The sequence below is a fragment of the Mauremys mutica genome, chromosome 15, assembly GCF_020497125.1.
Source record: "Mauremys mutica isolate MM-2020 ecotype Southern chromosome 15, ASM2049712v1, whole genome shotgun sequence".
NCBI classification, from domain to species: Eukaryota; Metazoa; Chordata; order Testudines; family Geoemydidae; genus Mauremys; species Mauremys mutica.
The window spans coordinates 1708842-1724235 of record NC_059086.1 but is presented as its reverse complement, the minus strand read 5'-3'; the positions used below and the strand labels follow the sequence as shown (position 1 = coordinate 1724235).

The 15394-nt window shown below is 58.7% G+C and overlaps 1 protein-coding gene across 1 annotated transcript; it reads left to right on the top strand.

Moving 5' to 3' along the window:
- Positions 1-197: 197 nt before the first annotated feature.
- Positions 198-9222, top strand: LOC123350074 (cytochrome P450 2G1-like). The gene is made up of 9 exons (XM_044988426.1): positions 198-877; positions 1246-1408; positions 2039-2188; positions 3467-3627; positions 4007-4183; positions 5359-5500; positions 6131-6318; positions 6834-6975; positions 7934-9222. The coding sequence occupies exons 1-9, from the start codon at positions 701-703 to the stop codon at positions 8113-8115; spliced, it is 1482 nt and encodes a 493-aa protein (XP_044844361.1). The 5' UTR covers positions 198-700; the 3' UTR covers positions 8116-9222.
- The last annotated feature ends 6172 nt before the right edge of the window (positions 9223-15394 follow it).

Sequence of the window (15394 nt, the reverse complement as noted above, 5' to 3'; positions counted from 1 at the left end):
GGTCCTGCTCTGAGCAGGGGGTTGGACTAGACACCTCCTGAGGCCCCTTCCAACCCTGAGATTCTGTGGTTCTCTGGTGGCTCCCTCCGAAAAGGGACAATCCTGGGCAAAGGGGGCCCGGTGGGGCCCAGGCTGACGTGGGACTTAGCAAGGCGGCAGAGACTAGAGCAGTAAATAAAGACACTGTGAGAGTCTGATTAAACTACAGCTTTTGGTTGGGCCAGTGTGTTCAGCCCGTCCCGGCCAGATCCCCTGTGGGCGTCGTTTGGCCTAACGCCACCGGGCCTGGAGTCATTCACAGCCATGCAAAAGCCAGGGCTACAAGGCTGCAAAATGCCAGGCCGTAAAGCCCAGAACACACCCCAGCACAGGCTGCGGGCTGGCCACTAGGCCACGCTGCCCCTGCCCCGGCCCGTGCTTGGGGCTGTACAAACACAACCCCTGCTGTCCTTTCGACACTCTGCCCAGTGCATTACAGCCGAGGGTGTGAAAAGCACAAGAGAGATTCTCACGGGAGCCTAACACCCTCCACCCTGGAATCTCCCAAGCCGATTAGTGCCCTGGCACTTCTGAAACCAAACCCTGTTTACCTGGTAGAGTTTCAGGATGCCAAGAATGGCACCGTCTCCCCTTACCAACCAGCCTGCCTATAACAGCCGAGCCGGCACTGGCTCTTGGCCATTCACCGGCTGTGTCCACCATGGAGCTCGGGGGAGCCGTGACCATATTCCTGGCTCTCTGCCTCTCCTGCCTGCTTCTCCTTTCGGCGTGGAAGAAAATGCACAAGGGAGGGAAGCTGCCCCCGGGGCCGACCCCTCTGCCCTTCCTCGGCAACCTGCTGCAGCTGAAGACCGAGACTTTCAAGTCGTTCATGGCGGTAAGTCATGCCCCAGGGAGCCTTGGTGTAGGGCCCTGGCGGGGTGGGGTGTGCGGCTGATCTCGGTCACCACGGGGGCTAGGCAAAGGGACACCCACCATTCTGCGCTCCCCCAGCACGTCGCAGCAGAGGGGTCTTGCACGGCAGGTTTGTGGTGTATGTGGCCGCTCAAGAATCGGGGTCCCATGGGGATCTGGTCTAAACGTGCCGCAGAATGCACGGAACCAGCCTCGCTCTCTTGACTGCAGTGGAGCGCGTCGGTTACGCCGGCTCAGGATCTGGCCCCTCGCCTGTGCCGCCCTGAGGGTGCCCCAGCCCACGCGCCCCGACGGGCTCGCACGGCCTCTCTGCTCTGATTTCTGTTGCAGCTGCGGGAGAAGTACGGCCCGGTGTTCACGGTGCACCTGGGCCCGCGGCGGGTGGTGGTGCTGTGCGGGCACGAGGCCGTGAAGGAAGCCCTGGTGGATCACGCGGAGGAGTTCAGCGGCAGAGGGGAGCTGGCGTCCATCGACCGGAATTTCAAGGGCTTCGGTGAGCGGCGGAGCCAGGCTCAGCACGTGTGCACCGGGGGCAGCGGCTCGTGTTAGCGGGGGGCTGCTGATACGGGGCTCGGCGGTCGGATGGGAGACATTACACACGCTGCAGGGAGCCGTGTGGGTGACTCGGCAGGGGGCGCTCTCCCCGGCAGGCAGGGCTAGCCCCACGGGGGCGCGGGGGCACAGTGCTGCGGGCAGCGGGGGGGCTTGGCAGGGGGTGCTCTCCCCCGGCAGTCAGTACCGCGAGGGGTTACAGTGCCGCGGGGAGCGGGGGCTGGGGGGCTCATCGGGGCGCTCTCCCCTGGCAGTCAGTACCGCGCGGGGGCACAGTGCCGCAGGGAGCGGGGGGGGGGCTCATCGGGGCGCTCTCCCCCGGCAGTCAGTACCGCGAGGGGTTACAGTGCCGTGGGCAGCGGGGTGGGGGGCTTGGCAGGGGGTGCTCTCCCCCCCGGCAGTCAGTACCGCGCGGAGGCACAGTGCCGCGGGGAGCGGGGGGGGCTCATTGGGGCGCTCCCCCCCGGTAGTCAGTACCGCGCGGGGGCACAGTGCCGCGGGCAGCGGGGTGGGGGGCTCATCGGGGGCGTCCCCAGGGCTGACCCCCGCGGCTCTCTCCCGCCGTTCCCAGGGGTGGCTTTGGCCAACGGGGAGCGGTGGCGGCAGCTGCGCCGGTTCTCCCTCACGGCGCTGCGGAACTTCGGCATGGGCAAGCGGAGCATCGAGGAGCGGATCCAGGAGGAGGCCCAGTTCCTGCTGGAGGAGTTCAGGAAAACCCGAGGTTTGTGTCCCGCCCCCCAAGGCCAGGGCCGGGGAGCGGCTTTACAGCCGCTTTATCAGCCACCCTTTCTCCTGATCTAGGTATTGATAGGGCTGATGTCGCCATGGCAACCGAGCACCTCCCAGCTACTCACCCTCCCCTGGGCAGGACGATTCTCCCCATTTTACAGAAGGGGAAACCGAGGCGCAGAGTGAGAGGACGGGACTCATCCGGTCACACGGGAGCGGCAGAGGGAGCGTGGCCAAGTGGTGAGGGTGGGAGCCTGAGCTGTGAGCAGCCCAGGTGCAGTTCCCGGCTCTGCCGCAGCCTTCCCAGGTGACCTTGGATGAGACGCTGTGCCTCGGTTTCCCCTGCTGTAAAATGGGTTTGATAGCAGCACCTTGTCGGGGGGGAGGGGAAGAGGAGGTGAGGGAGACGAGGTGGGGGCGGTGCCATCTTTTACTGACCAGCTTCTGCAGCCACAGAGCTCTGCTTCGGGGCAGGCGGCGTGGTGACCGTTGCAGCTTGAAGAGGGCGAGGTGATCAGATGCTAGGGTGAGACAGGGGCCCATAGAAATACCTTTCGATTGTGAAATAGGTGGGGCTAGATCCCAGCTCTCCTCATTCCCCCAGCCCGCGCCTGTCCCACGAGACCCCGCCCCGGGCTAGGCCCCGTGATCAACGAGCAAACGAGCTGTCCTGCCGCCTCGCAGCGCGGACGGACTCACTCCTCTGCGGCTGGGCTGTAGCGCGAGTTAGCTGCATTTGGCGAACTGAGCCCAGCAAATCAGGAGGGAGCCAAGGGGCAGTGCTGCCTAGTGGCCTGAACATGGGTCCGGGAGCCTGGAATACAAGGCTTCTACTCCTGCCTCTGTCCCTTGTTTCTGTGTCGCTCGCTCCCCCGCTTTGTGCCTCAATTTCTATGAGGATCGGAAGACTTGCTAATCAATTGGCATAATGCTTTTGCTAGAATTTAAGGGGCATCCCACACCCCCAGTGCTGGGTGTCCCGCGGAATCAGAATCTCAGTGTGTGTGTGTGTATTTATTTTATATCTATATCTATATAATATTAAAGTTTCTAGAGGCTTGAAAATGTGACCCAGCTATAAACAATGCTGTGGTTTCTGCCTGAGTTTGCAGAGAGCCTGAAACGATTGCTCCAAAAGGGGTGAGTTGCTACTCTAAACCTTGCTGCCTCCACCCCAAGAAGGGGCGGGGTCACAGCAAGTGGGCGGGTCAGTCGCGGTTGAAGACCGTGCTGGGGGAATATCCGCCGCATCCTCTTCTGTCCGTGTCAGGTTTGCCCTTTGACCCGATCTTCTTCCTGAGCCGCACGGTCTCCAACGTCATCAGCGCCGTCGTCTTCGGGAGCCGCTTCGACTACGAGGACGAGACGTTCCTGTCCCTGCTGCGCATGATCAATGAGAGCTTCGTAGAGATGAGCACTCCCTGGGCCCAGGTACCGCTGGGCAAAGAATTCCCGCCCGTGGCCACGGGCGTCCCTACGGATGGGCTGGCGGCCTCTCGAAAAGACGCCGTCAGGGGCTCTGTGGGGCTTGGTCTTGGTTATACAGGAAGTCAGACAATCCCTGAAACTGTCGGAAAGCCGCAGAGCATGCGCTGTCCCCTGACAGGCCCCGGGGGCGTTCGGGGACGAGCCTGGCAGGGGGCGGGAGGCCTGGCTCCAGACATGATCTCTGTTGGGAAGTTGAGGCGAGGCAGGAAATGGTCTGGGGGGGCTGGGTACGGGCCCCCTCCCCAGCTGGTTCTGCTGAGGAGGGGCCTGGCCGCAGCCAGCTCTGGGGCGATGGGTGACCCTGGCGTCTGCCCCCCTGCAGCTCTACGACATGTACTCCTGCGTCATGCAGTACCTGCCCGGGCGCCATCACCGCATCTACCACCTCATCGAGGACCTCAAGGCCTTCATCGCCGAGCGGGTGAAGATCAACCAGGCCTCGCTCGACCCCAACGCCCCGCGGGATTTCATTGACTGCTTCCTCATCCAGATGGAAAAGGTACCGGCTGGCAGGGCTTGCAAACCGCCGGCTTGGGAGCTCTTGGGGCGGGAGCTTCCTCTTTGGTCTGTGTTTGTTCAGCACCTGGCAACCTGTCCAGGACTGGCGCGGTGCTACCGTAATCCACCTAATGGCAATAAGGACGTACAGCACCTGACACCATGACATTCTGGTCCGGGACTGGGGCAGTGCTACCGTAATCCACCTAATGGCAATAAGGGCGTACAGCACCTGACACCATGACGTCCTGGTCTGGGACTGGGGCAGTGCTACCGTAATCCACCTAATGGCAATAAGGACGTACAGCACCTGACACCATGACGTCCTGGTCCGGGACTGGGGCAGTGCTACCGTAATCCACCTAATGGCAATAAGGACGTACAGCACCTGACACCATGACCTCCTGGTCTGGGACCGGTGCAGTGCTACCATAATCCACCTAATAGCAATAAGGACATACAGCGCCTGGCACAATGGAGGCCTGCTCCGTGATTTGGGTTCCTTGGTGCTGCAGTAAAGCAGATAATAAATACTGCCAATAACACAGGGAGCTTGTGGTTACGGCCCTGGACCGAGACTCAGGAGACCTGGGTTCAAATCCCAGCTCAGCCACAGGCTCCCTGGGTGAGTCCCTGCCTCTCCGTGGGCCTCAGCAGACCCAGCTGTTGTCTGAGGCTCCTGCTCCTTCCTCTGGCTAGTCAGACTGAGCTCTGAGGGGCAGGGAGCCTCTCTCGCGCTGTGTCTGCAGCACCCCGAGCAGTGGGGCCCTGCCGGAGGTGCTTCTTTGATACCATAACAGCAGGGCAGAGATGCTGGGCCGTGCTCCCTAGCAGATAGCACTCAGGATACCGAGGTTCAATTCCCGGCTCTTCCTTTAAGTCCGTGCCTCAGTTTCCCCATGTGTAAAATGGAGCTAATGATGCTTACTGCCTTCGTACAGCACTCTGAGGTCTCTAAAAGCGAGCTACGGCTCTGTGCTGACCCGATGCGCCCGGCCCGCTCTCTGCCGAGCCCCGGGAAGCGTTCCGCAGACCTGCCGGCCCTCCCCTGCTCCTTGTCTGGTGAGCTGGGGAGGTGTTCATGTCAGGAGGCAGCGCGCAGGTTGTGCCCGCAGCGACATCCTCCTTTATCCAGGGATGTCACCCACCGCCCTTTCCCGTGTCCTTCTCCCCCAGGAAAAGAAAAACCCCGACAGTGAGTTCAACACCAAGAACTTGGTGCTCACCACGCTCAACTTGTTCTTCGCCGGCACGGAGACCGTCAGCTCCACCCTGAGATACGGGTTCCTCTTCCTCATGAAGTACCCGGAAGTCGAAGGTAAAGGAAGGAAAAGGCTGGATCGTTTAGTGAGTGAGATGCGAGTTTCCATGAGCTACCTAGAGCTTTTGTGATTGGCTGCAGGGATGGAACCCAGATCCTTCTGCCCAGGCCCCTACCACTTGATAAGGAGAATCTCCATTAACTGCAGTGTAGGGGCTATGGCACATAGTTAGGCAGTTCATTCCCACCCTGCAGAGGGCAGCGACGTTCAGACCTACTAATGTGCGTCTAATGAGGCCCTTGGTGAGTTCTCTCTGCGTAGAACTGAACCCTGGATCTCTTCTCTAAAAACTGCCTCTGCTAAAGGACTGGCTGCCAGGGTCGTCTGATGCTGCCCCAAATACACCCCTGTGACCCGCACCCTGCTAGCCCCACCGAAATCTGCAACCGCTGCCCTGTGCTGCCCCAGAAATCCCACTGGTGGCCGCTTCCCCCGCCCCCGTGCCCGGCTCTTTCTCTAAACTATTAATTGCTCCAGTGGCCAGCCCACTAGAAGCCCCCCGTGGCAGCCGGCCCTTCCGCAGCTCAGCCCCGGCACACAGCGGGATTGGTGGTGCCGCTCTCCCACGTGGCCTGGGGCTGTGGTGCCCGCGCAGTTCCCGCAGAGCTCTGCCTGCCTCTCCACAGAAAAGGTGCACCAGGAAATCGACCACGTCATCGGCCGCAACCGCGTCCCCGCCAGCGAGGACCGGATGAAGATGCCCTACACGGACGCGGTGATCCACGAGATCCAGAGGGTGACGGATATCGTGCCCATGGGGGTGCCGCACACGGTGATCCGGGACACCCAGTTCCGGGGGTTCACCCTCCCCAAGGTGCGGGGCCGGGGGGCAAACGGGCAGGTTTGAAATCGCAAAACCTCCCGGGAAAGGTGGTTTGGGGGTGAGCCCCGGTTGTGCGAACCACCCCAGATGTTCATAGCGACTAGAAAGTGACAGTGGCTGCAAACACCCGTCCCCGTTTCCGGCCACACAAACTTCCCCCAAGAACGGCGTCACAGGAATAAACGATCCGCCCAAACCGAGACGAAACAGCCCTACGGCGGAAGGGGCCGTCAGCCGTGGGTCAAGATTTTACAGAACCCTCCAGTCTCGCCAAAGGAGGCGTGGGCATGTCTCACAGCACTGCGGCGATTCGAGACTCAGGACGCCAGGGTCGGGGAATCCCACACTGTCTTTCCGTCCCGTTTACACAACGTGCCCCGTTGTGGTCCCCGGAAGAGCGGCTGCAATGGGCACTCTAGGGGTATCTCCTGTGGGTGGGGGCAGGGTGAGGTTGGAAGAGATACGGGTGTATTTAATTCTTACCTCTCTCTTCTCCATTCCCCCAGGGCACCAACGTGTTCCCCTTACTGGGCTCTGTCCTACGGGACGCGAAATACTTCAGCCACCCAGAAGAATTCAACCCGGGGCACTTCCTGGACGAGACCGGCCGCTTTAAGAAGAACGACGCCTTCGTGCCGTTCTCCTCAGGTACAGAACCTGCCTCGTGTCCTTTAACGCTCGCCCCCTGCTCTCTGGAGCTGGTCGTCCCGGGCTGGGCTGAGGAGCAGCCCGGGGGCTTCCTTACAGACCCCCTCCCACTGACCAGCCCTAACGCAGCTGCGGTTCCACCATAGTCTGACCTAATATCGCCGGTCCACGGCCCAGGACTAGCTGTGTGGGCCAGTCCATAACATTCAGGAGACCTAACACCTATTCCCGACTCGTCAATGTGTGAGGTCTGCTGCTTAGACTCTGGGCGCCAGGACGCCTGGGTTCTCTCCCAGCTCTGGGAGGGGAGTGGAGACTAGCGGTTAGATATGGGGGGGGCCGGGAGCCAGGACTCCTGGGTCCTCTCTCAGCTCTGGGAGGGGAGTGGGGGCTGGTGGTTAGAGCAGGGGGGCCGGGAGCCAGGACTCCTGGGTTCTGTCCCCGGCTCTGGGAGGGGAGTGGGGGCTGGTGGTTAGAGCAGGGGGGGCTGGGAGCCAGGACTCCTGGGTTCTGTCCCCAGCTCTGGGAGGGGAGTGGGGGCTAGTGGTTAGAGCAGGGGGGCTGGGAGCCAGGACTCCTGGGTTCTCTCCCCAGCTCTGGGAGGGGAGTGGGGGCTGGTGGTTAGAGTGCGGGGGCTGGGAGTCAGGATTCTTGGGTTCTGTCCCCAGCTCTGGGAGGGGAGTGGGGGCTGGTGGTTAGAGCAGGGGGGGCTGGGAGCCAGGACTCCTGGGTTCTCTCCACAGCTCTGGGAGGGGAGTGGGGGCTGGTGGTTAGAGCAGGGGGGCTGGGAGCCAGGACTCTTGGGTTCTATTTCCAGCTGTGCCACTGCCCTTGGGCGAATCCCTTTCCCCCCCCCCGTGCCTCAGTTTCCCCACCTGCAATGACACCGACTTGGCCTGCCGGGGTGACGAGCACTAAGTCCCATTCCGTCCGTCCCCCCGTGTCTGTGTATTTCCAGGGAAGCGGGTGTGCCTGGGCGAGGCGCTGGCCCGCATGGAGCTCTTCCTGTACTTCACCACCACCCTGCAGAGCTTCTCGCTGAAACCCCTCCTGCCCCCCACGGACATCGACATCAGCCCAAAAGTGAGTGGGTTCGGGAACGTGCCCCCCACGTACGAGATGTGCCTGGTCCCTCGCTGAAGAACGTCAGCTACCAGGTGGGGAGGCCGCAGGGGAGGATAGCGACCAGTTGCCGAGCCTTTTAGGAGCTAGTTGGAAAATTGCTGCACCCTGCGTTAGTTCATCTTCAGCAATGGGCAGATCTCTGCCAGGAGCTCAGATCAGTTCCGCTTAGCAGCCTTCCAAGGGCTTTTCTTCCTAGCGCAAAAACCGGTCCGGTCCTTAGAGGGCTCCACTGAGGCTCGATTCCTAGATATGAAAACTAGAAAAGCCCCCAGTGGTTCCTGCATCCAGCCCATAAGTTGTGGTTGAGCTGGAGCGCAGAACGAGACACCCAGTTGCAGTGTGAAGTCTCCAAGCCGTGAAGAATCGACCGGGTGGGGCCGGCTGAGGGGAGGCCGGGTTTGATGCTTCCGTGCTCACCACCTTTGTCCAGCTGGAGTCCCCCAGCCACCAGCTGCGGAGCTGGACTGACGTGGCCGTGACGGCCCCGTGGGTGGGTTATTCCGGGGGGTTGGAAGGCAGGGTCTGTGGGCCTAAAAGCAGAAGGAGACAGAGCCACAGGATGTTAACGTAGCCATTCAGGAGCACAACTTTCTAGTGTCGACTGGAACCCGCCCACGGAGGGGACACAGGTTTGCTGGAAATTTTGGAGCCGTTTCAATTGCTCAGGGTTGGAAACAGACCCACCTTTCTTCCCCACCCCACCCCCCACCTAAAATCATTAGAGACTTTTCAATATTTTTGCCAGACTTTTTTCACTTTCTCTCCATTCGCGTCTGTCAGTCTTTGGTCTTTCCCCTCCTTTTCTTCACCTAAAAAAAAAGTCAAGTGACGGGCAGAGGCACGAAGAGAGAAGGCAGCAGTGACAAAGGAATCAATATTATTTTTTAAGTGGACGTTTACCCAAATAATTCCAACAGGGATCGTTTTCACTGCATCTTTTGACCTGCCCCGGTGCAAAGGAAAGTCCGATTGCTTCTTTCCATCCCCAGTGACTGTCCGTGGCAGACTCCCCCTGCCCGTTGGTTGTTCTTTATCTGGGACTTCTGCAGAGCTTAATTTTGCAATTAATGTAAATAAACGAGCCCCTGTGTGACTAGCCAGGAGACTTGCGTTCTGTTTGCAGCGCTGCCTCATACGCCAAGAGCGTTTACTTCACTTTCCTCTTTAGAAGCTCACAACTTTTTTATAGGCGAGGCGGCAGGCTACCGGCTCCGGGAGCAACCCGGGGCTGCGCAGTGAGGGGGATTGCGGAGCTCTGTGGAAGTTACCCTCAGAAACAGGTTTTGGTAAAGTTACTTCTAAGCCCCAGTGATTCCAATCCGAAAAAACCTCATCCACTTTGCAAGGGCGCTCCCTGAGAAACGCGGAGCTAGTGCACAGGGAGGGGTTACAGCGTGTGTACACGAGCGTTTTCACCCCGATGAACTCGCGTTGATCCAGTGGAGACATGGCCCGTGCTTCCCCTGCCGAAGAAGCTGCTCAGACCTGGCCGCTGTTGGGCTGAAAGAGGTTGTCGGTCTGCTAGCCGTGCCGACCCGCCCAGGTCTCAGCAGCTCCAGGATCCGGCGGTCGGAACAAATGAACCAAGCGGCAGATTAAAGGGAACCGACCTGTGCTGAGGGCACAATGTGACCGGGTCCCACGAGGCACAGGATGGCTCTGGTCGCTATTCGTTGTTTCTTCGTGGCAGGACCCCTTCTGTTCCTGAGACCACATGAGATTCCCGCTCAGACACTTCGTTTAATTCAATAGTGCGAACAAAGCCGAGTCCAAACCTGCTCTCACTCCCCGGCCCAATGGGGACCCCAAGCTTGGCTCTAGGAGCTGCTGTGATACAGATTATCCTCTTTTATTGAAGTGCCAACCATCCCTGGCCAGCAGGGTTTACCTCTCCGCATCCCAGCGTAGATTGGAGCCCCAGGAGCAACTCCCACCAACCGGCAGCAGTAGTAAGCTGCTATCCACTACATGGAGCAGTCACTCAAGGGAGATTTGACGTGCAATTTACACGTCATATTAGATCATGGAGACAAGGGAGAAGGGGGCTGATTTAATCAGGGGCTGGATTTCCAGCAAAGACTTTTGTTTGTGGGCTTTGACCCAAAACCCCGGGGGTTTGAGGCCAGCGTAGGTCGCACCTTGGGGGTCCTTGGGGTCCCTCCAGCCCAGAGACCGATCCCGCTTGTTGAGCAGCATTAAAGAAGCGTTCGTGTGTTTGCGGCTGTCCAACAATCACATAATGGACTAGCGGGTGGGTGGGTCCTCACTGGCGCATGACGGCATGTCGGTCAGTGGCTGTGACGAAGTGGGAATTTCCTTAATGTTCTCTAGGACTATTGTAGGTGCCTCAGTTTCCCCTATGTGTGGCACAGGTGGCAGGAGAAGGGTGTGTGATCATTGCAGAGACCCCTGGAGGGCAGGTCTGACGACCGGCTGGCTCTCTGGTCCCAGACAATAGCCGGACACTCTGTAGCCTGGGAACTGATGGTCAGGGCCCCTCCGCTGCCAGGGGCCAGCCGGAGAACAAAGAGGCAAAGGATGGAGGAGGGAAACTGAGAAAGCTTCTGTTTTACACGCTGGCTGAACGTCACGGCTGACTGCGGAGTTGGGGTGCAGGCATAGGCGGCAGGTTCATATAATTTTTGGTGGGGCCCAAAATGGTGGTGTGTCCCCCCCCCCCCCCCCCGCTCTCACCCTGTAAGCTGATATAAAATGAAGCTACAATGCGTCAGCACCACAAGATTACAAGGGTCAATTAAAAGTGGAAAGTCAGAAGCAGCACTTGCCTATTAATACCTAATATACGGTATTAAATTTTGTTGCACCTGTTGTGACAAAGTGGGAATGTTCTTAATGTTTTCTCTGAATACTGTGTGGGTGCCTCAGTTTCCCCTGCAAAGTGCCAACTGACGGTGTTGGGGACAAAGAGATCAGGTGGCCTCCCTGTCCGGAAGAGACACAAAGGCAGATGAGGGAGTGTCAGTTTGGAGCTGGCTGGGGAAATCGGGAGAGGCCCAGAACTTGGGTCTGGGCTCCCCACCCCCCAAGATGGACCTGACAGAGGGGTTCTGTTTTCTGTACCAACAAGCTCTGTTTTAGACTGTGATCCTGTCATCTAATAAACCTTCTGTTTTACTGTCTGGCTGAGAGTCACGTCTGACTGCGGAGTTGGGGTGCAGGGACCTCTGGTTGCCCCAGGACCCGCCTGGGCAGACTCGCTGTGGAAAGCGCACGGTGTGGAAGGGCTGAATGCTCCGAGGTCAGACCCAGGAAGGTGTAAGCTTCTTGCCCTGGAGACAGTCTGCTCAAAGAGAGGAGGCTCCCCCAGAGTCCTGACTGGCTTTGTATGGAGTTGTTCCAAAGCATCCCAGCATCCCCTTCCACACCATGCGCTTCCCGGAAGTCTGCACAGGCACTGACACTCCCTCCTCTGGCCTTTGTCTCTTTTCCAGGCATTAGGAGGCCACCTGATCTCTTTGTTCTCCAACACCTTCAGTTGGCACCTTGCAGGAGAGTGGCCCAGGCCATCAGTTGCCTGGAGACAGGGTGTCAGCCATTCTCTGTGCAGACGGCATCACACTGGCCCTCTAGGGCTTTACAACAATCACACCCCCTTATCCCACCATCTAGAGCCTTAAGAAATGCATTGGGGAAACTGAGGCACCCACACAGTATTCAGAGAAAACACCTGTATACGACCAGTTACATACTTTGAAGGGTGTAAAATAATCAAATATTGTGCTACATACAATGATACTCCAAACACCTTCAGTTGGCACCTTGCAGGAGAGTGGCCCAGGCCATCAGTTGCCTGGAGACAGGGTGTCAGCCATTCTCTGTGCAGACAGCATCACACTGGCCCTCTAGGGCTTTACAACAATCACACCCCCTTATCCCACCATCTAGAGCCTTAAGAAATGCATTGGGGAAACTGAGGCACACAGACAGTATTCAGAGAAAACACCTGTATACGACCAGTTACATACTTTGAAGGGTGTAAAATAATCAAATATTGTGCTAAATACAATGATACTCCAAACTGACCACCAAATTTAAGTTGCATGTTTTTCCCCTCAGGTGAGGGTTCTGGGGTGGGGCTGGGGATGAGGGGTTCACAGTGCAGGAGCATGCTCGGTGCTGGGGGTGCAGGCTTTGGAGTGAGGCAGGGCTGAGGATGAGGAACTTGGGGTGCAGACAGGCTGCCCCAGGGCTAGGGCCAGAGAGGACTCCCCATCACCACCACTGGCAGCAGCAAGCTCCAGGGGAGGGTCCCCTCCTGCCCCCCATGGCACACACACTCTGCACATGCTCCTAGAGCCCCTCTCAGGTCCAGAAAGCTCACTCCCCTCCCCTATGATGGGTACTGGGGGGGGGCACAGGTGGCCTTCCATGTTGCCCCTCACCATAACTTCACTGTGGATGGGGGATGGGGCTGCCCCTTGCCCAGCATGGGGCAGAAGTGGGGTAGGCAGGGTGGTGGCTGGCTATGGGGTGGGGGAGCAGGGTGTCATAAAATTCACCCAAGCCCCAGCTGCTCAGGTCTAGGAAGCCTCCCTCTCCCATCCCTCCTGTGGCGGGTGGGTTGGTGGGTGCTGGGGGAGGGGCCATTGCCTTCACATGTGGCTTCCTGCCTCCCCTGTGCAGCCTGCTGTGCCTCACTGGGGGGCTGGGACTGGGGCTGGGGCAGGGGGGGAATCATAGGGTCAAACACTCAAACATAATAAAAAATCATAGGGTCAAACACTCACGAAAGTCCCAACTGCTGCTAAGGTGAATGATGTCTGTCTCCTGGCCCGTTTGTGTCTCCTCCAGGTAAGGGCGGGAGGGGAGGCCCCCTCCCCTCCCCTCCCCTCCCCTCCCCTCCCCGTCCTGAGTGCTTCAGCAATCGTTAGCACATTCCTCTTATGTTAATGCTGCAGCCCTTAGGCTACCTGCAGCAGCAGCAAAGGAGAGAGAGAGAGAGACATGCTGTGTGCTCTCTTTACATTCAAGCAGGGAAACTCCGGGGAGGGGGAAAAATCTAATATTTCCAAATATTGGTGGAGCAGAGCCCCTGATTATGAATATTCCTGGGGCTTTAGCTCCAAGAGCCCATATAAGTTGGCGCCCATGGGTGCAGGGTCCCTTGGGGGGGTGTGTGGAAGCTTCCCCAAGTGGCCCATCCGGGGGGACTCCCTGCGGGGAGCTCCCGGCATGGAACGGGGCGGCTGAATGTGCCGAGGTCAGACTCAGGAGGCGCTGGATCCAAGGAGGCTGGCCCTGGTGACAGGTGCCCCGAGGGGTGATCTCACCCGGGCTTGGCTGGCACACAAGGACGGCCACGGCTACTTTCGCCGGGCAGTGCCAGCCGTTCGCTTGGCTGCTGTGGGAACAAAACCCTTCTGCTGAGTCCCAGGGGATGGACCCGGCTACAGCCCGAGGGAGGTCCCACAGCTCCAGCGAGGAAGGGAGGGTGTGGTTAGCCGGCGAGAGGTGTCCACCACGGACGGGGTGCCAGGGAACGATGGTGTGTGCCAGTGAGAAAGGGTCTGGGAGGATGGACACACAGACGGGGTGGGGGGGGGTGTCTTGCATTCATTTAGCTGGAATCAATCAGCCCTGAGGGTCAAAGGTGCTAAAATGACCCTGACACTGTCAACGTCGATTAAACCAGGTTTGGGGTTTGAGACGCGGGGACCTCACCCTGCCTAGCCCCCCCCCCCCGGCACACGCCATTAACACGCCTTTAAACTTTGTATTAACCCTGCAGCCTCTGGAGTGTAAGGGTCGAGTTAGGTTTCTTAACCCTGACCCTTGGTCTTTGGTTGTTTCCTGGGGGGAGATGGGAGATGGTAACAGGGTCTCCTTTGTCCGGGACTCTCTGAGCGCGAGGGAATTCGACGGCGCCGGGCTGGAGTGGGCGTTGCTGCTGTTTTCTAGGAAGCGACATGAGACAAACCCACGCAAAAGGGGCCAGAAGTAAGAGGCCGAAAGTGCAGCTGCAGCCTGAGGGCTGGAAAACCAGCTCTGGGACCTCGCAAACGTCTGCCGGCTCCCAGCGGCGCTGTGGAATAGGCAGCCTTGGCCAGCGAAGCCAGATTCTTCCCAGCCAGGAGGAAAGGGAGAGGGGTGGAAAGCGGAGAAGAAGGACAGGGAAGGAAAAGGACACACTGGGGAAAGCAGAGGGACATCTAAGGGCTTGTCTACACTTGAACTGCTGCACCGGTGCCAGCCCCCCAGGACTGTGCTGGAGTCTCCAGGAATTACAGCTTAATTAGAGATCATGTCATGCTGTGACACCACCAGGAACACGGCCAGCCACAACGGGCAACCCCAAGCAATGCAGCTGCGATACCTGAGGCAATGGCTTTCTAAGCCAGGGATTGGGGGTTCAAGTCCCACCTTGGGTGAAAAATGGCACTGCCAGGAAGGGTTCTCCCCTGGGTGTGGTTAATCCACCACCCCCAGAGGCGGTAGCTAGGTGGATGGAGGAATTCTGCCTACACCAGGGGTCAGCAACCTTTTGGAAGTGCTGTGCCAAGTCTTCGTTTATTCACTCTAAATTAAGGGTTTGCGTGCCGGTCATACATTTTAACGTTTTTAGAAGGTCTCTTTCTATAAGTCTATAATATAGAACTAAACTATTGTATGTAAAGTAAATAAGGTTTTTAAAATGTTTAAGCAGGTTCATTTAAAATTAAATTAAAATGCAGAGCCCCCCGGACCGGTGGCCAGGACCCAGGCAGTGTGAGTGCCACTGAAAATCAGCTCGTGTGCCGCCTTCGGCACCCGGGCCATAGGTTGCCTACCCCTGGTCTACACCAGGGCCCCGGTTGCCTTAACTACCTTGCATAGGGGGGTGGATTTTTTGCACCCTGAGTGACACAGCTGGGTCGACCTCGCTTTAGTGCAGACCAGCCCAGAGTCTCACATCCCCGGTGGTATCTGGGGGTGCGGGGTGCTCTGGCCTGGTCCGGCCAGGACGCTGCAGAGGCGGCAGCAGGAAAACAACCGAAATAGTTTGAAGTTGGGGCTTGAGAAGTGTCTGCCCAGGACTGTAGAGCTGGCAGGGGCTGGTGCGCAGCAGGGCCCGTCCACGCCTGTGTTCTTGTGTAAAGCATTTTAAAGTTCTGATTCCTCCGGTTACCTGCCCCCCGTCCACGTCCCGGCTGAAGATGGGGAGCGGAGCAGGGACGTCAGCAATCCCTCGCCGCAGACAGAGGAGATATCGCCGCAGCTCTTCTGCACATGTGGAATTTGGACTCCGGGGCTTTCTCTGGAAGAAGCCCAAACCCTGATTGCAAAATCGAGTTGT

Bases quoted from the DNA above. Each gene is read 5' to 3' on its own strand.
- LOC123350074 (XM_044988426.1), top strand. From the start codon at position 701: ATGGAGCTCGGGGGAGCCGTGACCATATTCCTGGCTCTCTGCCTCTCC. The intron at 5,501-6,130 runs GTAAAGGAAGGA...GCCTCTCCACAG, and splicing joins GAAGTACCCGGAAGTCGAAG to AAAAGGTGCACCAGGAAATC. The intron at 6,976-7,933 runs GTACAGAACCTG...GTGTATTTCCAG, and splicing joins CTTCGTGCCGTTCTCCTCAG to GGAAGCGGGTGTGCCTGGGC.